General features: G+C 55.6%; 1 protein-coding gene across 6 annotated transcripts in view; it reads left to right on the top strand.

Moving 5' to 3' along the window:
- The window catches only part of ARNT2 (aryl hydrocarbon receptor nuclear translocator 2), a 141,756-nt gene that overhangs the window by 100,565 nt on the left and 19,060 nt on the right, over positions 1 to 22,131 (top strand). For all 6 annotated transcript variants that reach the window (XM_032836799.1, XM_032836798.1, XM_032836800.1 and 3 more), the window contains exons 9-12: positions 6,297 to 6,373; positions 7,715 to 7,849; positions 10,022 to 10,096; positions 15,263 to 15,414. In XM_032836799.1, coding sequence (XP_032692690.1) covers positions 6,297 to 6,373; positions 7,715 to 7,849; positions 10,022 to 10,096; positions 15,263 to 15,414 — 439 coding nt within the window. The remainder of the gene's footprint in view (positions 1 to 6,296; positions 6,374 to 7,714; positions 7,850 to 10,021; positions 10,097 to 15,262; positions 15,415 to 22,131) is intronic.

Genomic DNA, 22,131 nt, shown 5'->3' with positions numbered 1-22,131 from the left:
TGCATCTCCTGATCACACACCCCGCAGCACCAATCTGGGAGCCTCCCAGATTTACCAATATCACTGTTTAACATTTTTATTTAATCATTACTGTTGAAAGAATGTATGCAACTTTATAACAAAACACTAAGTAAGAAAACAGAAATGGCAAATCGGTTTTGTTTTATGGCCCATTCTGATGGACGGTTTTGGGTCTGCTTCTCTAACGAGTGGGGAAAAGCCCACGCTCAATTCATGATGCTTGTGAGGGACACAGGAGGGCACTGTCTCAGTTCATGTGCAGCGTCTGTGTCCTGGCTGACCCACTAGGAAGGGCAAAAGCAGACAGAGTACCCATGGAAGGTACTATAGGTTGAACGGTGTTTTCCCAAAATTCATAGATTGAAGTCCTAAGCCCCAGTATTTCAGAATTTGACCTCTTTGGATATAGAGTCTTTGCAGATGTAATTAGTTAAATGAAAAAGAGGTCATACTGAAATATGGTGGGTTCCTGATCCCGTATAACTGGTATCCTTATAAAAGGGCAAATCAACTATTGGTATAAAGGAATCTAAACTGAGTAACTTTTGGTGAGGGATAGAGATCAAATGAAACCCTAATTACAAACGATTTTGTAATTAGCAACCATGGCCCCACAACATCTCGAGACTTGGGGCATGTGGCTGAAACAGGGTTTAAAGAGAGCCTGTGTCTCGAAATGCTTTCATTATTAAATGTGGGGAAATTAGGAATTTAACTTAAAAATTGGGAATTTAATTTATGCAAGTAGAATTTATTTGACCTTTGAGCAAGGAAAAGAAAACAAAATGTCATGAGCAGACTAAGAAGATGCAGCTAATGAAGAAGGAAAAATGAAAAAATCTTATTTGAAAATAAAAGTATTGCCCTAATGATGCATAGTTGTTCATGAAGACTTGTAAAGGAGGAAACCTCTGACAATCTAATTCTAATTAAAAAAAAAAAAAGAATAAAAATAGGGGCGCCTGGGTGGCTCAGTGGGTTAAAGCCTCTGCCTTCAGCTCAGGTCATGATCCCAGGGTCCTGGGATCGAGCCCCGCATCGGGCTCTCTGCTCAGCAGGGAGCCTGCTTCCCCCTCTCCCTCTGCCTGCCTCTATGCCTACTTGTGATCTCTATCAAATAAATAAATAAAATCTATAAAAAAAATTAAAAAAAAGAATATAAGAATTAAAATAAATGCATGTTGGGGCGCCTGGGTGGCTCAGTGGGTTAAGCTGCTGCCTTCGGCTCAGGTCATGATCTCAGGGTCCTGGGATCGAGTCCCGCATCGGGCTCTCTGCTCAGCAGGGAACCTGCTTCCCTCTCTCTCTCTCTCTGCCTGCCTCTCCATCTACATGTGATCTCTGTCTGTCAAATAAATAAATAAAATCTTTAAAAAAAATAAATAAAATAAAATAAATGCATGTTAAGAATGAAGAGATTTATCAGAGATATGTAAAAACTTAGAAACAAACAGTGTGGATAATTGAGATTTATGCATGTTAAGATTTTTAGGAAGAAACTAATTTCTGGGAAAATATGTAACCAGATTTGAATAAAGAAGAGAAAAAAAATCAAAGGTAGATTAAAAAAATTATAAAAACTGGCAAAGAATTGCTCTCTACATGGTACCAGGCCTGGAGGTTTTATGGGCAAATTATTTAAACACTTGCAGAGTAGAGGAAGAGATGGAAAGTGTACTGCTTTGTTTGTTCAAGTTACTACGACTTTGGTACAAAAACTGCTAAGGGTATATTGAAAAAAATAAAAAAAACCACCCACAACTATGAACTGAATTTCATTTGTCAGTATAAGACACTAAATACAAGTGTTAGCAAACCAAATGAATAGTTACACATAATGATCGTAAGACTAAGTGGCTTAACATTAGAAAATCTGTTAATGTAATTAATTAACCAAAGGAGAAAGCCTGTGTGACAAAAATTCATTTCAGTTAGTAAACTTTAAAAATAAATATCTTTATAAACTAATAATAGAACTGGATTTCCTTAACAGAGACAGAATGAATGGTGGACCTGCCCATCAGCACCTGACAGAATGGGGACCGTTGGTCGGGTCGGGTCTCCACTGGGGGCGGGGTGGGGGAGTAAGGCTCGCTCTCACACTCACTCAGCAACACTGTGTGACTTCTACCCATGGCAGTAAAGAGGAGGGAAGGAGGCATAATTGCTACTGAAAGGGAGAGAGGAAAGAAAAGGACGATGAAATTAACATTTCATAAACAATTTGCAGATGATGTGACGATCTCTCTGAAAAACTGAATCCAATCCGTGGAAGGTCTTCCCGGAGACTAAGAGCCATTTAGAAAATAAAAGAAGAAAATGAAGAAGAAAAAAAGAAAAGAAAAAAAAAGATCACAATATGAAAAATACCCTTTTGTAAAGAGAGCAATGGTTGCAGCATATGTGTTAAAAATATTAACATGAGGGGCGCCTGGGTGGCTCAGTCGTTAAGCGTCTGCCTTCGGCTCAGGTCAAGATCCCAGGGTCCTGGGATCGAGGCCCGCATCGGGTTCCCTGCTTAACGGGAGGCCTGCTTCTCCCTCTGCCTGCTGCTCCCCCTGCTTGTGCGTGTGTTCTCTCTCTCTTTAAAAAAAAAAAAAAAAAAAAAAATATATATATATATATATATATATAAACATGAAATATATGAGAGCGCTTGAAGTGCAGGATAATGTTGAGGAGGGGCATGTGGGAGCCATTTAACTGGAGCATAACGCATGGTCTTTAATACGAAGCTTCAACATTACAGACATTTTAGTTCATGCCAAACCCGGGTGTAGATTTGCTACCATTTCAGTAATTGTGCCACTGACATTTCTTTCAAGTGAAAGTTAATTCTGAAATTCATATGGGCCAATAAATATAAAAATAGCCAACAAAATCCTGATAAGCAGAATATTGAGGAAAAATTGCCATACCAAACCTGAAAATGTGTATGTTAAAGCCTGAATAATTAAAATGTGATAATTGAACTTAAAAGTCAAATTATTGAACCAAAGACCTACAAGAGACCCAAGTCTCTTTAGAAATGTGCTGTGTGATGAGGGAAGCATTTCAGTTAGTGGGAAAAGGAAAAAATTAGTCAGCAGTACATCATTTGAGGACAACTGACTAATCGTTTGGGAAAACATGAAGTCAAAGATATCAAAAATAAATTTCAGATTTATTAAAGATAAATATGAAACTTTAAAACTGCTCTATGAAAATGTGGGTGAATATTTTCCATAACTGTAGGGTAGAGGTCATTTCAGAGAATGAACCCCAAAGGCAGGAACCAGAGAGTAAAAACTGACAGTTTGGATTCTATGTACTTTAATCATATTCTATATAAAAAACAAACAGATAGAGAAAATACTTTATAGGAAACACACTTAGTAAGAAACTTGCCTGGGACCCATATATTCTTACTATGTAAGGAAAGTTTCAAAATCCGTGAGGGAAAAACCCCAGACAGATCTTAGTATAGCAAATGTCTTCTCAGGCTGTCCATAAAGGAACAAATGGAAAACAAGTCTGAATCAGATGAAATAAAAGAAAGGCAAATATAACCGATAGTCAAGTACCATATATGTTCTTCAAACCAGCAGTTTCACTTCTAGGAATTTGATAGGCAGGAAGCTCTCGTTATGCTCAGAGACTTTTCTGGAAGGATGTGTACAGTTGCATTACTGAGGCGAGCAGTGAGCTGGGGCACCACATGGTGGAGAACCATAGAGATGGGTTGGATGAAGGATGGTGCATCCGTAGGAAGAAAACGTGAAAGAAGATATTCTAACATGTTGAAAGATTTTCCCAGCAAGTTCTACAGTTTCCAAAGCAGGTTACAAAACAATATAAAGAAAAAAAAAAAAAAGGCATCTCATTATATATATAGACACACAGTAAAGGGCATAAAGAGTATTAACATAATTAAGGTTAATTTTAACACTTTTATTTTTCTAATTTCAACACTTGCTCCAGAAAGACTGGACAGATGTATACCAAAATGTTGCCTTTGATATATTTTTTTTTCTTTTAAGATTTTATTTATTTATTTGACAGAGATCACAAGTAGGCAGAGAGGCAGGCAGAGAGAGGGGGGAAGCAGGCTCCCTGCTGAGCAGAGAGCCCAATGCAGGGCTCTATCCCAGGGTCCTGGGATCATGACCTGAGCCGAAGGCAGGGCTTTAACCCACTGAGCCACCCAGGAGCCCATATATATATATATATAGATATACTTTTTTTTTTTATGGGACTTTGGAATGGCTTCTTACTCCCTTCAATGCCACTTTTTTTCCCCCAAAATCATTTTTTTTACCAGTATTTTTGAGATATAATACATCATCAAATCTTCAGTAAACCCGAACTTCCTTAAAGGACCGGGTTCTTTACATGCCTCTATCACCCACTTCGAGTGTTTCGTTATTTGGATTTTGGTGCACCCAGATGGTTTTGCAGCTGTCAACAAAATTAGTTTTAGGATACTTCTGTCACCGCAATAAGGAACTCCATACACAATGACAGCTAGTCCCCTTCCTCCCCAAGTTCTAGGCACCTGCTTTCCATATCTATGGACATGCATTATCTGGACATTTCCTATAGACTCATGGGATGTGTGATCTTTCATGTCTGCCTTTTTTCCCTCCCTGCAATGCTGTTGAGGTTCACCCACGCTGTAGCGCAAATCACACTCCCTATTTGTGACTGGAGACCATTCCATTGTATGGAGTTACCCATTTTGCTCATCCACTCATCAGTGGGTTTTAGATGTTAGGGGGGGCTATTGTGAATAGTGCTGCCGTGAGCGCTCCCGTACAGGTTTTGTGTGGACAGATGTTTTTATTTCTCTTGGATGTACCACTTGGGGTGGAATGGCTGGGTCATATGGTGGACCAGTGGTTAGCCTCATGACGGAGCTGCCAGACTGACTTCCAGAGCCCTGGCGCCATTTTACATTCTTGCCAGTGGTGTACGGGGTTCTAATTTCTCCACGTCTTTACCAACACTTGTTATTGCATTTTTTTCTGTTGGAGTCATCATGAGAGGTGTGAGGTGGTATCTCCCTGTGGTTTTGATTTGCATTTCCCAGTGAGTCATGATGCTGAGCTTCTCTCCATGTGCTTATTAGTCATCTGTGCATCTTTTTTGGAGTAACATTCAGATCCTTTGCTCATTTTTACTTGGGAATATCTGTCTTTTTATTGGTGGGGCCTAAGTCAAAACCGTGTTTAGAGATCATGTATTACTTGAGAGTGCTACACAAAGGGTGTTTGGAAAATAGAGGAAATTCAGACATCCAGGTGATAACCTAAAGATTGCCTGGTACCACCCAGCCAGAGGCGGTGGGTCGGAATGGAGTGTGATCCTCATTCTTTCCTCCTGCTGACGCCCGTGCCCACCCCTTCTTCCCGCCACTCATCCGCAGCTGCCTCCCACGTTCTCCGGCACTTAGATCTGGGCAGTGGCTCACCCGGAGTGTGTTGAGGCCATCTAGACGGACATGTCCTCTGGCCTCATCCCATTCCTGGAGAAGTGGAGCCCAGTGTCCTGAGAGACACTGTGAGGTGCTGGGCAGCATGAAAGGTGCTTACCTCCCTACAACTGTTATAACCAACTGCAGATGCTCGAAACCTTGCACCGTGAGCGACCGAATGCCAGGCCCTACTGCCCAGAGCAGAACACTCTTTCCTGACCAAAGAACATGGAGGACTGTTTTAACCAAGTCCCGCCCACCCACAGCACTGGTTTTCTTTTCTTTTTTTTTTTTTTAATACTTTGTTTTTAAATCATCTCTACATCCAACATGGGGTTCGAACTCACAACCCTGATATCAAGAGTTGCAGGCTGCCCTGATGGAGGCAGCCAGATGGTCCCATAGAGTGCTGTTTATCAGTCCTGAGTAACCATCACCCATTTCTCCTTTTAGCCCCTGTAAAGGAAGTATTTTCATAATGGGAAATGCCCACTTACACCTCTTCCTGAGATTTCCTTTGTAGCTCGATGTGTTGGCCAAATTTTGCAAATGTGTAAATGAGTGATGGGCCTCTCATCTTCCTTGAGCTCCTCTGCCCCATGCACAGATGCCCAGGCTCCGGTCCCCAGGAAGTTATTGGAGGCGTCAGGCAGAGAGGGGAGCCGGGCAAGAGTGGGCATTGGCTAATTCACTCGCTTCCTTCCAGACCCTGAGTGGGCCATGTGGATCTGCATTTTGGGTTCACAGATAAACATCCGGGATGCTCTTGCCCCTTTGCTGCCCACCTTGGGCACGTCGCTGACGCTGGCTTTTCTCATTCCAGGAATGACTATCCCCGAGGAGGACGCCGAGGTGGGGCAGGGCAGCAAGTACTGCCTCGTGGCCATCGGAAGACTCCAGGTGAGGGCGAGGGCACGGCTCTCTGCAGGGCCAGAGAGGGACTTGCGATTCCAGGGAGCAGGTGCATGCAGCTCTGCCCACTCTGACCCCCGGGTGCCTAGTGTTCTCTGGCTTCCAGTCCCTGTCTGCACAAGGGTGAGGCTGGATCTGGGAGAGCACAGGGAGACACGTGGTGAACCATGGAGTCCTTGCTATACAGAGGGCCCCCTCAGTCCATTCCCACTCGGGTGCCGGCCACGGCAGTCAGCCTCTGCTCCCAGGGCAGCGGGCCGATCACCTTGAACGCTTCCCCTAGGTCCTCAAGATGAAGCACTAAGTCCTCCTCCAGCCTCATCCCTCCCGTCCCCCTCCTGCTTGATTCCCACACTCCTGTAAGCCTTTTCTGCAGACCCAGCTGGCTCCTCCCCCACCTATGGGCCCCGCAGGCTGTCTCAGCTGTCTGCTGTTCCCGGTTCCCTTTCTCCCCACCCCCCCACCCCCCCTTCACTCATATTTATGCTTCCTCCAAGGTCTCGCTGGGAGGACGCCTTTATCCACATCGTCGAAATCAGTAGTTCCCTCTTCCCTGCACTTCTGCAATGAGCTCACCTGTCGGCTCTCCTTCCTTATAGCCCGTCTTCTTAGCTGAGGGTGTGCCCCTTCCCTGGAAGCTCTCCTCCCCAAAGCCACAGGGGAAACATGGCTTTTTAATTTCATGAAAATGAAATGTGCCACATCATGTCCTTAAAGCCCACGGGCTCGGTGTCTGGCGCACACGGTAGCCACTCAGTGGGCTGGACCCCTCCTCGTTTGCCCTGTGGCCCCGCCAGCCCTTCCCCCGCCGGCAGTGTGTGCCCAGAGCACGCTAGCCTGTCGTGCTTCTGGGTCCTAGTTCCTTCCACCCTCAGACAAATGAATAAGAGGTTTTATTCGCACGTGATAGGCATAGCTTATTCCCACAGGGGGGTGAAGTGCATTCGCTGTGTAAATGTCTGCTTTGCAAATACGTTGACCAGTTCCTCAGGCTCCTCAGTAAGGGGACAGTGGGAGGAGGGAAGGGTGTTAGCGTTCCCAAGCACCAGCAACGTGCCAGGCGTTGTGCCGGGGTTTGGTGTGCAGAATCTCGCCCCACCCTCTGAGATACACGGTTCATGATTCCCACTGCCTGATAAGGACACGGGCCCCCAGCAGTGCAAGGCAGCGCATGGTGGCCATTCGTGGGAGGTGTGACCAGTGCGCTTTGAACACTGGGGCTCGGATCTGTGACATAGACACCACGTGGATTCTTCCCATCGTCTCTCGTGCCCCCACCCCGTCTCTGTCTCCATCAGAAGCACCTCAGTGTGACTGTCCCCTTTCCAGGTGACCAGCTCTCCCGTGTGCATGGACATGAGTGGGATGTCAGTGCCCACGGAGTTCTTATCCCGGCATAACTCTGACGGGATCATCACGTTCGTGGACCCGAGATGCATCAGCGTGATCGGCTACCAACCCCAGGTAGGTGGTTCGCAGCCCATGGCAGTCGGCTAGAGATGTAACTTCACTGAAGATGCACTTGTCTCATTTCTTCGAGAGCCAGAGGATGACAGCGGACGGCACACAGCGTAAAAATCCAGCGTGCTGCCTGGAGACAGCTCTGTCCTTCCAAAGCAAGAAAGGCGTTAACTCTTACAATTAACTCTTCCGTTTTTTCCCTAACCCTCCCTCCTGTCTCACTGGTTGTCACAAACCAGAGTTAAGACGCTCCGTGGGAATCGCTGAACTTAGATGAACAGCAGACAGGACATCTCCTTCTTGCAAACCTCAAAAACGAGATTAATGTGAAGGGCCCTGAAATGTCTTGAAAGATGTTCACTTATTTTTGCCTAATACCTTGTTTCTCGAATGTGTTTAGAACTTGCGTCTATAGGGGCACAGTTTCAGGTCTCTGTTCCAGACCCCTTTTTTTTTAAAAGTCAGCATTATAAGAAACACCAAAAGGCAGGAGAAATTAATGTAGATTAAAATAAACCAAAGAGAAGTGCACCTGGGTGGCTCAGTGGGTTAAGCGTTAAGCGTCTGCCTTCGGCTGTCATGATCTCAGGGTCCTGGAATCAAGTCCCGCGTCCGGTTCTCTGCTCGGTGGGGAGCCTGCTTCCCCCTCTGCCCGCCATCCGCCCTGCCGTGTGTGCGCACGCGCTCACTCTCTCTCTCTGTCAGATAAAAGACTAAAACCTTTAAAAAAGAATAAACCAAAGAGAAAATCACAGTAAGTGTTATGAGAGCTTTCAGCAGGCCCTGGGGCTGAGGACAGGTAGCCAGAGGAGACATTTGGGAGATAATCGAAGGAAGGTTAATATGTGTGGAATATCCAGTGATTGAATCGAACAATTATTGATTTTTTTTTTTTTTTAGGTGTAATATGGAATGTTAAGGTTTGGGAGGATAATACACACTTTGGAGACGGGCGTCCTCCTGTCTCCTTCTTCCAAATGATTCAGAGATTTTTCAGTGTGTCTGTAGATACGAAAGATTTTCCATTTGTGTACACTTCCGTGGCTTTCATTTACATATGTTCATGTTCACACGCATCCGAAAGATAGGAAAATGCAGAGGCAACCGTGTTAGGGACAAGATATTCAGGGGTTTTTCACATGATCCTTTCAGCTTTTACATAGATTCAAATTTCTCCCAAAATAAAAAACCTTTAAATAAAGAAAGGAAGGAAAAGATCTCTGTTCTGAGGAACAATGCTGGGACACGTCGATGTGGGCACTTCAAGGCTGAAGAGTGCACAGCCCTTGATGTCGGGGTGGTGAGTTCAAGCCCCGTGTTGGGTCAGAGACTACTTAAATAAATAAACCTTCGAAAAAGAAGAAGAGACCTAGAAACAGTCCAACTTGAAATAGGGAACCATGCGCGTAATTGTACATCTCCAGTTTGATGCAAACTTGAGATTATTGGAAGGAGTGAGGGGGACACGAATTCCAAAGTTGCCGTCGCCTCGGCCGGCGGTGTTTCCAGATTCATTTATGCACCAGCACCTCCAAGCTTCGAGATGCTTCTTGGCGCACAGACGAGACCTGCTGCCCACGTCCCTGTCCGCTCCCGTGGAGGCTGTCACGGGTTTGGGTTCCGGCCAACAAGGTCATTTTTCTCCTTGGCTGCCTGAGACTCATCCACGGGACCCCGTTCCCGTTCCCCGCGTGGAGCTGCCTTGCGATGGTTTATCTGAGTCTGGCTGGTTTTTGTCCTGGGCTCGTGCCAGGTGCTCTCAGTAAGAAACGGGTGACGGTCAGTATGGTTACTGTGGGGTCCCAGCACCTGTCCAGCCCCGAGAACATCCGTGGCCACATTTCAGCAACTGCAGGCCTGTCTGTCCTCGTGCTATTGTTTGCTTTCTTTTTATGTTTATTATAGTATGTTTGTTGTGGTTTGCCTCTCAAAGGCAAACGGAAATGAAATCACCCTCTGGCGGTGCTGGTCCAGGGCCCCCACGAGATCGGAGTGGGCGGGAGCGCCCAGGACGGCAGGCGGGGCATCGAAGACGGCCCCCTCACCGCCCCAGGGACATCCTGCGTGCTGGGGGACCGAGGGACGTGGGCGAAGGGGGTCCAAGGATGTGGCCGTCCGACGGTGATGCGTCTGCCACAGGAATCACGGGGTCTCACAGCTTGTCTCTTTCTTCAGGATCTTCTAGGGAAGGACATTCTGGAATTCTGCCACTCCGAGGACCAGAGCCACCTGCGGGAGAGCTTTCAGCAGGTACGGCCAGCGCTCGCCGACAGCTGCTGGGGCACCGGGGGCCCAGGCAGGTGGCCGGTGGGACATGCCAGGCAGGCTGCAGGGGGCTACCCCAGGCATTGGTCAGGGGCCTGGCTGCCAGGGTTCCCAGTTGAGGGGGAGGGGAGACCCATTGGGAAGCCGTGCCTGTGTCCAAAGGGTGGACAATGGGGAGGTCAGGGGTGTGAGGAGGAAGCAGGGAGGGTCTCCCGGGGGAGGGAACTAGGGACAGGATGAGCCCGCCCCTGACAGAGCATTCCAGATGGGTGGCCGGCACCCAGAGAGGCGGAAGGACGTGGCCTATTGGGGAGTCACATGTAGCCCCTTGGTCTGGAGTGACACTTACCACTGGGCGGTGGGGGGGCCCACGGTAGAGGCTGCTGAGCCCCCCCGGAGGGGCGGACGTCCTCCCCTCGTCATTTCCGGGAGGGCTCCGCCGAGGACCGTGAGCTGAGCAGTGGGTCTGAGAGACAGCGCGGGTACATGGGGAGCAGGTGTGGGGGACTCCGGGAATAGAGGTGCCGTGGGAAGCTGTGGACGGTCCAGGGAGGAGAAGACCGGTGGGGGCACAGCCTGAGGTGACCATTGTAGGCTTGGTGGCGCTCTAGGCGGGGACAGCGAAGGGGAGCTGGGAGGGAGGCTGCCTGTCACTGAGTCGTTCAGGGTCACCCTGTCTCCACCGTGATGCCCGGTGCTGAGCACCTGCTCTGTGTTGTGCTCTGTGTTGTGCACTTGTGTGTGTCCTGCGTGCTTGACCTTGGGGGGGCATCGTCGCTGTCGAGTCACGGGAGAGAAAGCGGAGCCTCGGGGAAGTAGGAGTGCCTAAGACCACACGGTGAGCGCGTGAGGACTGGGAGTCTGAGGGCCTGCCCCCTCCTGGGCTCACGCTCGGCCGTGATGGCAGAGAACGAGTTCCTCCTCTGAGACTTTGGGGCGGCTCACAGGAGCCCCAGGAAAGAGAGGACCAGGTCGTGTTATAGGACACGGGCCTTGGAGATCCGTTCTAGGAGGGACTGATAGTCTGTCAGTCGTCTGATGGGTCAGGCCCTCGATGGCCAGCTCCCCTCGACATCTGCTGCTCCGTTCACACCCCGTGTTGGGTGGTCTCTGAGCTCCCCCGCCTGTCCCTTGGGCTCGGTCCTTGCCTGCTTTCTCCCCCTTCTCCCTGCAGTATCTCCCTCAGCAACTTCATCCGGGGACAGCACAGACTGTCACTGACATTCCATTCCTGCCACACCTGCTCCGAGCACCCGCGGCCTCCAGAGGCTTGCCCGTCCCGTCCATGTCTCCCTGTGCCCCCCATGTACCCCTCCTGCCCCCCGTGACCCCTACTTCCGCAGGCCCAGAGCCGAGACACAGTTGGCCCCCCTCCTCTGGTCTGGCTGTCCCCGTGCAGCCCTCACGTCCTCTTCCCCCCAAAAGGCATGTGCTGCTGGCCCCTTCTCCCTGTGCTCCTTCCCACCAACCTTGACCAGGCCGCCCCCCTCTCATCTTCAACAGCGCGGCGGTGTCCTTGCCGGGCTCCCTGCTTGGCTCCTGCCCACCCCACGCCATTTGAGAGACACGAATTCAGCTCTGCCACATCTTTGCGTAAACGTGCCCGCGGCTTCCCGGTGCCCCTGGAATCTGATCCAAGCTCCGTACCACTGCTGCCAGCCCAGGGTGACCCCTGCTGCATGTGTTACCCACACTCGTTCATGGCCCATGGGCACATGGGTCTTTTGGTGCCTTGAGCACATCATGCTATTTCCCACCTCAGGGCCTTTGCACATGTTCCTCTGGACTAGAATGCAGTCCCCTCACTCTTCCCAGGACGGATGTCTTCTTATTGATTAGGTTTTAACTCCTGTCCTCTCAGAGTTGCCGTCAATGGCCATGCTAGTGAAGAAAGGCCCCCTACCCACCTTCTCAGCCTCCTGTTTTCCCTACAGAACAGCTCCAGTTGGTAATTGTTTCTCCACTGATTTTCCTTTCCCCCCATCCTGTCTACTGACACATCAGCTCCCTGCGGGCAGGTCCCACGTCTGGTGCCCACTGCCGCGTGTGCAGCCTGCTCGTGGGTGAGCAGCCCGGGAGAGCGCGGTCTAGGGGGTCGGCGACTTTCATTCTGGAACAGTGTGTACGGAGAACCGTGAAGCATGGCCAGAGTGTGTCCTTCGTGCCTCATCTTTGCCAGTGTGTGGGGATTTTGCTACACGGTGGCCTGGGCCGGCTTCCCTCTTCTGGGTCTGTGGGAATGAAGCTCTGGCAGCAATAGGCGTCCCTCCGCGGCCGGTGACCAGGTAGACCCCGGTCGCACACGGTCTCAGGTGGTCCTCTGCGCCCCCCATCCATTGTCAGCCCCACTCTTCACGGTGGACGGTGGGACGCAGAGAGCTTTGGTCGCCTGCCCCGAGACCCTCAGCAGGGTATTAACAGAGCAAGGGCCGGAGCTGCCTGCTTCCAGCACGTTCTCCTGTCGCCGAGCACACAGGCCTCTCCGTTGGACCGCATGGCGATGCCAGCAGAAGCTGGGTGGTTCTGGACAGAAACAGGAGGAACGTTAGCCCCGATCCCGTGGCGCCGGCTCACAGACCTCTCACCCCAGGGTGCGACCAGCCCACGGCAGGCAGGACACAAAGCTGGAGCCGCGCCTGAGAGCCGGGGGCCCCCGTGGTCGCAGCGCTCAGTGGGCGGGGGCCAGGCGGCCACAGAGACATCCTGGAGCACCAGCCTCGGCCCCTCGTGTGTGTTCTTTGGGCCCCAGCCACTGGGGGACGAATGTTGATAGAGGGAAGTGGCTTGTTTTTGCAGAAGCGCTGAGGGAGCTGTGTCAGCCTGTGTCAGCCCGGAGTCAGCCTTGGAACTCTCTGGATTGAAACCAGAGCATTTGCGTGGCCCGGACATGAGACCCTCAGAGTGCCATCAAGTTCCTGAGGAATTTGGGTTGGGTGGGGTGGCCTGTGCCCACGCGGGGGACATGAGTCTGCCCTTGGCTCACTCCCGGACCCCCGCTGGCTTACATTTCTCTTCGCAGCCACGTGGAAGGGTGGGACCCAGAGAGACCCAGACCCAGGAGGGCACGATGCAGGGGCCCCGGTGTGGCCCTGCCCCACCCGAGCCTCCGGCCTCCACACGCCCTGGGTTCCCGTGCACAGAGTGTGTGCCTCCTGCCAGATAGCCTCACTCGCCGACCACGTCCCTACCTCCCTGCCCTCTGGGGACTTCCGCCCCCTCCCTGAGGAACCCTCTCTGGACCCGCGGTGTCCTCTTAATGGTGTGGCTCTGAGCTGGGGCTCGGCCTGCTGTGTCTGGGCTCCTCCTCGGCTGAAGGTGCACCTGGAGACGGTGGGCTGTGGGGTAAGGCGATTCAGATTCTGGTCCTGCCTTGGGCACGGCTTAGTCAGGAGGCCTTGGTGGCACGTTTAACTCCATCGGGGCTCAGATGCCAGATGTGCACCGTGCCCTAGGGAGGCCCACACGAAGTGACCTGGATCACACACTTAGCCGGAACCGGGCCCCGGGAGGGTGCGGGGCTGCTGCTCCCTCCCGCTGCTCCTTCTCCCGCCTGAGGGCCCAGCTTCATGCACAGATGGCGCCTTGGCAAGTGTCTGCCGCTTGGAAGCTAAGGGGTCCCCCACTGTCTCAAGTGTTCCGTGAGGACAGACACTTGTGTGTGGCATCTTCAGGGAGCCCAAGGACACAGGTCTCAGAGGGAGCAAGGTGACCACCGGTTTTCCCTGTGTCTTGTCCCACAGGACCCCCTCAGAAATGGTGACCTCAGGGGCATGTGGCCTGGAGCGCCAGTCCTGGGAGGAAAGAGCCAGCTTCCTGCTGGGACCACACCCCTGCCGCCAGGCGTGGCCACTGCGCCTCCGGGCCTCGCCTCACCCAGCGTGTACATCCTTCTGGGCTCTGGTCTGGTTTTCTTATCACTCAGGCTCTCCGCCAGGGAGTCCAAGCCCCAGGTTTCATTCCTTCTGACTTCCCCAGGGGCGCTGCTGAAAGAGGGTGGGCGCCCAGGCTGTGTCAGCCCCGCTCATGGGGCCAGAAGCCCCGTCGAGAATTCAGAGACGGTGCTCCATGTGCCCCCTTCATGCCGAGCTTGGGGCTGAGGGCGGGAGGAGAAGGACAGGACTCAGGTGACCAAGAGGTCTCTCCCTGTCCCTGTCCCTAGACTGTTCACAGACATTCAGCCAGAAATAAACTACAAGTCACGGAGTTAAGGAGGAGGGACGGGCGCTCCCTGAGCCTGGGGCCAGGGCCCTGTTCTTATCTCTGATCATACTTTGGAGTCATGGTCAGTAAGCCCAGCTGCCCTAAGCCCAGAGCCTTCTCTGTCCTGAGCAACCCCAGGATCTGGAGAACACAGGCCTGCAGAGAGGAGAGCACCGCCGCCTTGCTTTGTGCTGGGACTATGTTCACACCAAGCCTCCGCCCACCCGCCAGTCATTCGCAGCCACTCCTGTTTCTGCTGCAGCCTAGAGAGCTGCCAGCCGAGCGTGCCCTCTGGCCTGCCCGTGCACCATGCACACCCCAGCTGCCCCTGCGCGTGCACACCCACAGCTCGGCATCTTCTTGTGCCCAGATCGTGTGTGTCTGCAGGGAGAACAAGGGCAGGAAAAACACATTGTAGTTTGGAAGCAAGACCTTGGCTCCTTCCCAGCTTTTCCAGCAGCGTTGTCTGACCTTGGGCAGCTTACTTACTTTCTCTAGGACTTGGTATTAAACCTTTGTAAACAGTCACACCCCGGTGAGGATGGACGTTGGGAAGCGGTTTGGAAGCCCTGCTGTGGCATAGACACGGGGTTAGGGACGTGAGGTAGGAAGCAGCAAGTGCCCCGATACAATGTAACCACGCACCTAATGTGGGCGGCGGAGGAGTGGGGCGCTGCTATGAGACCAGAGCAACCTAGCCGCCCGGCCGGAGAGGGGGGCACTCGGCGTATAGAGCGTCATGAGCCATTTGAAAAAGCTGAGAGATCCGGGTACAAGGCAGGTGTCGCTGAGCGTGTGGCAGAGTGTGGGGCGGCTCCAGAGATGGAGAGCGCCCCCAGCCGCGCTCGTTCCCTGTCCCTGTCCTGCCGGCCCCACCGCGCACCCGTTCTGAGCCCCCAGGGGCTTCGCCCGTCGCCGGGCACTGACCTCCTTCCACCGGTGTCTCCGCAGGTGGTGAAGCTCAAGGGCCAGGTGCTGTCGGTCATGTACCGGCTGCGCACCAAGACGCGCGAGTGGATGCTGATACGCACCAGCAGCTTCACGTTCCAGAACCCCTACTCCGACGAGATGGAGTACGTCATCTGCACCAACACCAACGTCAAGTACGTACTTGCCGTGCACCCCCCGCCCCCAGCCAGGTCAGGGCACCTTTTCTGAGTCCGGGGCTGGAGCATTCTCTCTCCCCATGGGCTCCAGCGCCCCCACAGCCGGTGGCCCCCGCGGGACCCGAGGAACAGGCCTAGGGCAGAGGGGGGCTGTGGGCTGCGTTGCGGCTTCCCCTCCCTTGCCCTGCCACGCTCCTGCCCCTGCTTCCCAAGCCTGAGGGACAGCCCCCATGGCTGCCCCACCCCCCAGCCTCGATGCAGGTATCCTGCTTGCTGGGCCTCGCTCTGCCCCTGGCACGCAGAGCGCAGCAGGGCCGAGCCAGGTGCCCTCCGGCTACAGGCATCCCTGCTGCAAGGGCCTGATTTCTTGGCCCTTTGGAAGCAGGGCTGGGGAGCAAGGCTGGGGCTGCGGCAGCCCCAGGGTCTGGGGGGTGGCAACGTAGGGACACACGGGCCCCCTGCTGCTCAGTCATCCACACACGTTCCTCCGGCTCCAGGCCCCATGGTCCCAGCTTACCACTTCCCCATTGTGCAGGCATGTTCTCCCAGAGCCCGGGCTCCAGGCTCACCCCGCTTCCTGTGACCCGGAATTGTGTGTCAGGTCACCTCTCAGAGCTCACTGTCCCGTCCGTGCAAAGGGGTGTGACAGTGCTTCCATGGGGCTGCTGTGAGGCTGGAGGTCAGGCTCCCAGCTACAGGCAGGTCACCCTTCCTCCCGGGATTTGTTCTCGAGGGACGCAAGGGCAGAGAACCAGCATGATCAAAGGCAAAAGGACGTCCAAGGCTACGTGAGCTGGTGTTGGGGCCCCACCACGTGCCGGGGCATGAGAGGATCTGCCGTCAAACTGTTCCTCTGTTCCCACGTGGGTCAGTGACATTGCTGTCCTGTGTCTTCCCACGCCCAACTCTGACAGGTGTCACCCCTGCCATCTCCCCTCCTCTTCTGACAGCCGTCCCAGTGATGGTGCCCCGGTTGGCGACCACAACTTGCCAGCTTGCTCAGGGCTCTGGCCCCATTGTGTCTCTCGGATGCCTGGATTGGGGCGTTCCCCTCAGGGTGCCCCGGCCTCCTCCCCGGGCAGTCCCACCCTGTGTCTCAGCCTCAGCCCTGCTCCTGGCCCACAAGGCCCCGAGCTGGACAGTCCGGTCCACTCATGCGAGGCTCCTTGGCACGGCTGACCTGGGTTTTGATTCCGGCTGCCCGCTGGACAGGTCGCTGTGTCGTCCAAGGCTCAGTTGCCTTGTCTGGAAAGTGGGGAGAACAGCCTTGTGCCTAGGGTCCTGCATGTAGATGGTGCCTGTGAAGCCGTGTGGGGGGATGGCGGGCGTGGGGCTGGACCTGGCGTGTGGGGCCAGCCGCGGCTGACAGGAACTGTGTCGATGTGCAGAGTGGCGCCTGCCACCGTGTCCCGGTTCGCCCCTCCCGGGCTGGCCCCACCCGCTGTGGGCTCTGGAGGTGCACTTGCTTCTTCAAGTTCCGGGCAGATCGTCCTGCCTCCTCCTGGTGGCAGGAATGAGGGTCCCCGGAGTCGATCAGGCCCTCCCAGCACATCCTCCCTTTCCCGTGGGCCACGCTCCTCTCCAGGCCCTGCCATGGGCTCCTCTCGAGACTTGGCACCGGCTCTGGCTTCCCGAACGGGGAGCTCCCGGTCTCCCTGGCCCTCCAGTCTTTCTCTGCTAGCCGGGCTTGCCAGCCCTCTGTCGGGGCCCCATCCCCTTGTCCCCCTCACAGCCTGGCCTTGGCCCCCGACTCTGCTCACTCGCTTTCCCAGTGGCCGTAGCAATCGGGCAGCTCATCACCGGTCATTCCCCCAAACTTCGTGACCCCCTCGTGTCCCTCTGCTCCTCCTGCCTTGGCCTGCCTGGCGCTGTGGCTCTTCTCCGTCTTCCAGCCACGCCGTTCTGGGCTGTAGGAAGAGCGGGTACGCACGGCAGCCGCAGATCCGGCTGTGTTTCCCCCATGCCCGAGAGGGTCTTGCAGCTGCGTGGTAAACTCGGTATGACCGGGGTCTGTCACTCCCCGGCCTCCTCCATGTGGGGAGGAGGGTCCTTGCTGAGAGAGTGGAGAGGCTGTTGCAGCCCCGGGCCCGTCTCCCCCCCCGGACCCAGGGTCTCATGGCTGAGGTGACCGTGTACTCCCGGCCTGGGGGCAGCCGGTGGGGGCAGTGGGAGCCCCGGGGGGAGGACGCCAGCTTGGCTCGGTCAGTGTCTGCTCACGCGGTCGCTGGTACCTTCTGTCCCGGTCCCTCTGCAGCCACATCAGCTGCCGCTGTTGGTCGTGCAGACAGGCAAGCCTGTCTAGTACGCGGGGCCCTGGACGCAGTTCTAGAACCTTCATTCTTCTCATGTCAGCATAATGACTGGGGGTCGGTGAGAGCCGCCTGGTCTCTGACGCAGCCTCGTCACCAACCACCCTGCGGCCTCACACCCCCCACACCTGTATGCTGCCGGCGCCCGCTACCTGGCTTGTGGGGGCGGAGGGCTGTCCCCCCCCAGGTGATGAGAGGAGTCCCACAGCATCATGGGGACAGCCCGCGCCCTGCTCTCAGACCCGAGGCTGGCCCGGGCACGAGTCAGCTCTGCAGCACGTCTGGGTCCCCCGTGGGGTTCAGACCCAATCCTAGCCGGGCATCTGGCAGAGTCCTCTTGGTTTGGGTCAGAGGGTGGGTGAAGCCCCCCTTCCTGGGTTTTTATTTCTGTTCTACTTTCCACCTGTCCTCACTGAGGCCCATGTTTGTACAGGCATCAGCCATCCGGGGTGGGTACCCTTGGTGACAAGTGCTCCCAGAGCCCCTTGGGAGGACGCGGGCCCGGGGCAGGTTCCAGGACACGTGGGGCGGCCACCACCAGGGAGGGGCCGTGTTCCCTGGACAGAGGAACGCAGTGAGGACGCAGGGCCAGAGAGGGAGCACTTCTGCCCACAGCCTCCGATTCAGCCTTCCCGTGGGTAGCGCTGCCCCAGGGCCCAGAAGGACAGGTGGGACCATGCTCCTCAGGGACCGCAGAGGCTCTGCTGTGAGCTCTGAGGCAGGGGCCTGGGGCCAACAGGCTGTGTCCCGTGTCTCAGGACAGCTGCTCCGGGCAGCTCTGTGGGGTTGGAGGGGATGAGAACGCCCCCTCAGACCTGACAGCGACCTTTTCCTGGTGATGGTGGCGGGAGACGTCCACTGTGGGCAGCAGAGGGCAGTGACGACCAGGAGGCGAGCCCGCGGCCCTCGGCACGTGTTGGCTGGGCTCGGCCGGCAGTAGGCAGACTCACTGCCGCAGGAAGGTCATTCTGTGCTCAGGGCTCGGGGCCAGAAAGGCAGGCCGCCATCGGGCAGGAGTGTGTGGAAGGAACCGCCTGGAGAACGGACTGTGCCGTGCTTAGCCCGTGTGCGAGGCTGCTGAGAGGAAGGTCTCTGAGCCCCGTGCGCTGGCTCCCGCGACATCAGAGGGAGAAGGGCAGAAAGCACAGCCTGGGGTCTTGCCTGCTGCTCACAGCACCCGTGTCCGTGCGGTGCGTGTGCTCGGGGCCGAGTCTGTCTTGTGGAGACACAGCGTGGGCTCTGAGGGGGGGCCGGTGCTTCTGCACACGCACGAGCTAGCGGCTGGCCGGTGCCGGCTCGTCTTCAGCGGGTTGTGAAGCTCTCCCTTGGCAGGTCCTGACGGCCTTGTTCCAAGGCCACCGTAGGTCTTCGTGACCGCGGATGCTCTCTGTGCTGGTCTGCGTGCTTCCTCAGGCCCCCACTACATCTGGTCGTGTGGTGTCCCTCGCCCCCCGCCAGCCGTCTGTCCGTACGTACTCAGTGCGGGCCCACTGCGTCCAGCAACCCACCCCCCCGGGACTGCAGGAGACTGGAGCCTGGAGTGGGCTGTGAGAGCGGGTGACCTTCCTCATCTCTGCAGACCTTAGCCAGGGACGGGCCCGCTCTCCCAGTCACCAAGCCCCAGCCTGGGACTTGTCTCCCGTCCCAGCCTCCCAGGCACCTGTAGCAGATGACCTGGCAGAGAACGGGGCCCTACAGCTTCTATCTGGGAGCCCCTCTGGGCCATCTCCCCCTCCCCGCCTGTTCCCCAGTGCCCCGCGGAGACCTCCGCCCTGTCGGGGGATCCTCTGTCCCCTTCCTGACCAGCTCGCCCTGCCTTCCGTCCAGCCCACGTTGAGCAGCCCACGTGGCCCCAGGAGATGTCGCCATCATGCGCTCCTGCCACTCCTCCGTAGAATCAACTCCAAACCCCAGGACGGGCCCTCGGGGTCCTGCCGGTGGGCATCCAGACGGCGCTCATTTAGCGGCGAGCACGGTTAGCCTCACTCCAGCCGGTCGGGCTCAGGGAGCCCCAGGGCTCCTCGCCAGATCCCGGTTCTCCCAGAGCTGCGGTCTCTGCTGCATCTGACACCGTGATGGCGGGTCGCGTTCTTCCTCAGGCTGAGGAAGACCCTTTGTCTGGGGAGCGTCGGCTGTCCCCGCCACCTGGGCCAGCCCCAGACACCTCTGCCGCAGGGAGGCCACGCTGATGGAAAGCCTGGGCCTGACGGCCCTGATGTGGGATCCTTGGCTCTCGTCCCCAGCAGACTGGGAGGTGGGCCGCGGGGTCCCGTGCACGTGCTGTTGGTGGAGCTCAGAGCAGCCACGCCCTCCCCCGCCCCCCTGGAATTTGCAGACCTACCAAAGCTTATTTTTATTCCATTGCCGTGAAATGTCCAAGGAAGCCCATCAGACTTCTTCCCACGATGGGCGCCTGCGAGTCAGCATTTCTTCCACGGGTGTGCCGTTATGGGCACCGAGACCAAAGTCAGCCGGATGGGGCGGCTGTGTCCAGACCACAGGGGCGCGGTCAGACCCCTGGGGACCTGCTGGCCACGCCAGAGACCCTGGTTCCTACCTCCCCCTGGAAGGAGCTTCCTCGGGCCCAGAAGGGGACAGAGCAGAGAGCAAGCTCCCACACGCGTGCCCATGGCCCTTGCTGGCGTCCTCGCACACAGTGGAAGTGCGGGCCCTTCCTCCCTGCAGTGCAGACCTACACGGGGGCGCCCGGCACACAGCCCCACGCCGTGGTCTTGCCCATTCCCCGATAGTCTGTGCCCTGGTGGGACATGGGCTGGGCCAGAGGCGGGAGCGGCCGGTGTTCCTTGGACAAACGCAGGTGGGCTGAAGCCTGGGCTCTGGGAAAGTTATGAAGGAGAGAGGCATTCACTGGTCTGATCCCACAGAAACCCCAGAGCACAGGTCTGCTCTCCCTTCTGCCGCTCTGGAATGGAAGATGTTGGGTAATGGTCCTTGTTACGTCGTGGGACTGAGTGTGGGGTCCATAGATGGGTCTGAGTGCTGTGTGCACCGTCCCGGGCACGTGTTCGGGACTCTGAGCGCCACATTGTGCATCCGTGAAATGGGCAGGCTGCAGAGAGAGGACGGTGTGGCCGGGGCCAGCCCTGAGCTCTGCACTCAGGCTTCAGGGGCCCCGTGAGTGAGTGATGGTAGGTGATGCCGTTGGGATGTAACCAAAATAGTAAAACCCTAGAGTAAGAATAAGGAAAGAAAGAAAGGTACGATTTTTCTACAGATCGTTACGTTCTTTTAAAATTTTTTGAAATAGCAATTAAAAATTCTTTTTAGTGCCCCTGTTTCCAGGTGTTGTGGGTGTGGGTGCAGACGGCCTGCGGGAACGTGCCGTGTTTTCTGGCTCACCTTTCCCCTGGGCTTTCGCACCCAGGGCGGGAGACGAGCCGTCTGTTCTCCCTGCACCCGGGGAACACACCACACTTCCTGCCAGCTGTCCTCCCAGACACTGTCCGCGCCGTGAGGACCCCTTCCACGTGGGTCTGCACGTCCTGTCCTCTCCTCTGGGTCTAACCCAGAGCCTGCTGTGGACGTTTCAGTAGCTTCCCAGGACAGACAGCCCACCCGGGCTGGATCTAAATACACTGGTCAGGGGTCCCCCAGCGAGGTTGTCTTCTGAGAGGTCTTCCCAGGGGGGCCACACGTGAAGGGCGCGGTGTGGGGGTGAGTGGTGTCTACACTGTCCCTCTCTCTGGCCGCTGGAGAAGAGTTAGGGGACAGAATTCGGCTTAGGTTGTGTTTCTCGGGTGGTGGGAGTGGCAGGAGGTAGATTCCGGCTGTTTGTGGCACAGATTTTCATGATCAGCTCTGCCTAAGGAGGGAGCAGGCCGCCTTGGAAAGCAGTGAGCTCCCCAGCAGAGGAGGGAAGCCGAGACTGGCCCACGCGGTCCCTATCTCGGGTGGGTGCTGTGGACCGGCTCTTGCCCTGCTTGGGGAGCGGAAGTGGTCAGCCAGCTGGGCAGCCGCTCCTGGACCTACACGGCCTAGCATGCTCCGTCTACACCACCCGCAGCCTCGGGGCGCCTGGATGTCTGTAAGCCGCCGTTAACTTTTGTGGACCGGATGGTGTGCGCCCCTTCTCCTCGGGCCTCCAGCTGTACAGCCACTGGAGGGACTGGCTGGGGGCAGCGGGGTGAGAGTCTGGGGGCTCCCCTGTCTCAGGGCAGGAGGAGCGCAGCTGCCACTGAGGCCAGGCTCCCGTCCGGCCGCATGTCCCACCAGTCTCGTCGCCAGCCAGCACAGTGGATCCCCTGGGCCTGCCTCACCTCCATGCCATGAGGTGGCCACTGCCCCAAACCCTTTTCAGAGCAATGGGGCTTCTCTGTGCACCCCACCTCTCCAGGCCTTGGGGCGCTCTGTTGTGAAGGGAGTTCAGCAGACATCCTCGGGGAGG

Source organism: Lontra canadensis, unplaced genomic scaffold (genome assembly GCF_010015895.1).
Source record: "Lontra canadensis isolate GAN:19392208 unplaced genomic scaffold, GSC_riverotter_1.0 scaffold94, whole genome shotgun sequence".
Taxonomy (NCBI): Eukaryota; Metazoa; Chordata; class Mammalia; order Carnivora; family Mustelidae; genus Lontra; species Lontra canadensis.
Note: the sequence above shows the minus strand (reverse complement) of the source record. Positions and strands in the feature narration are given on the sequence as shown.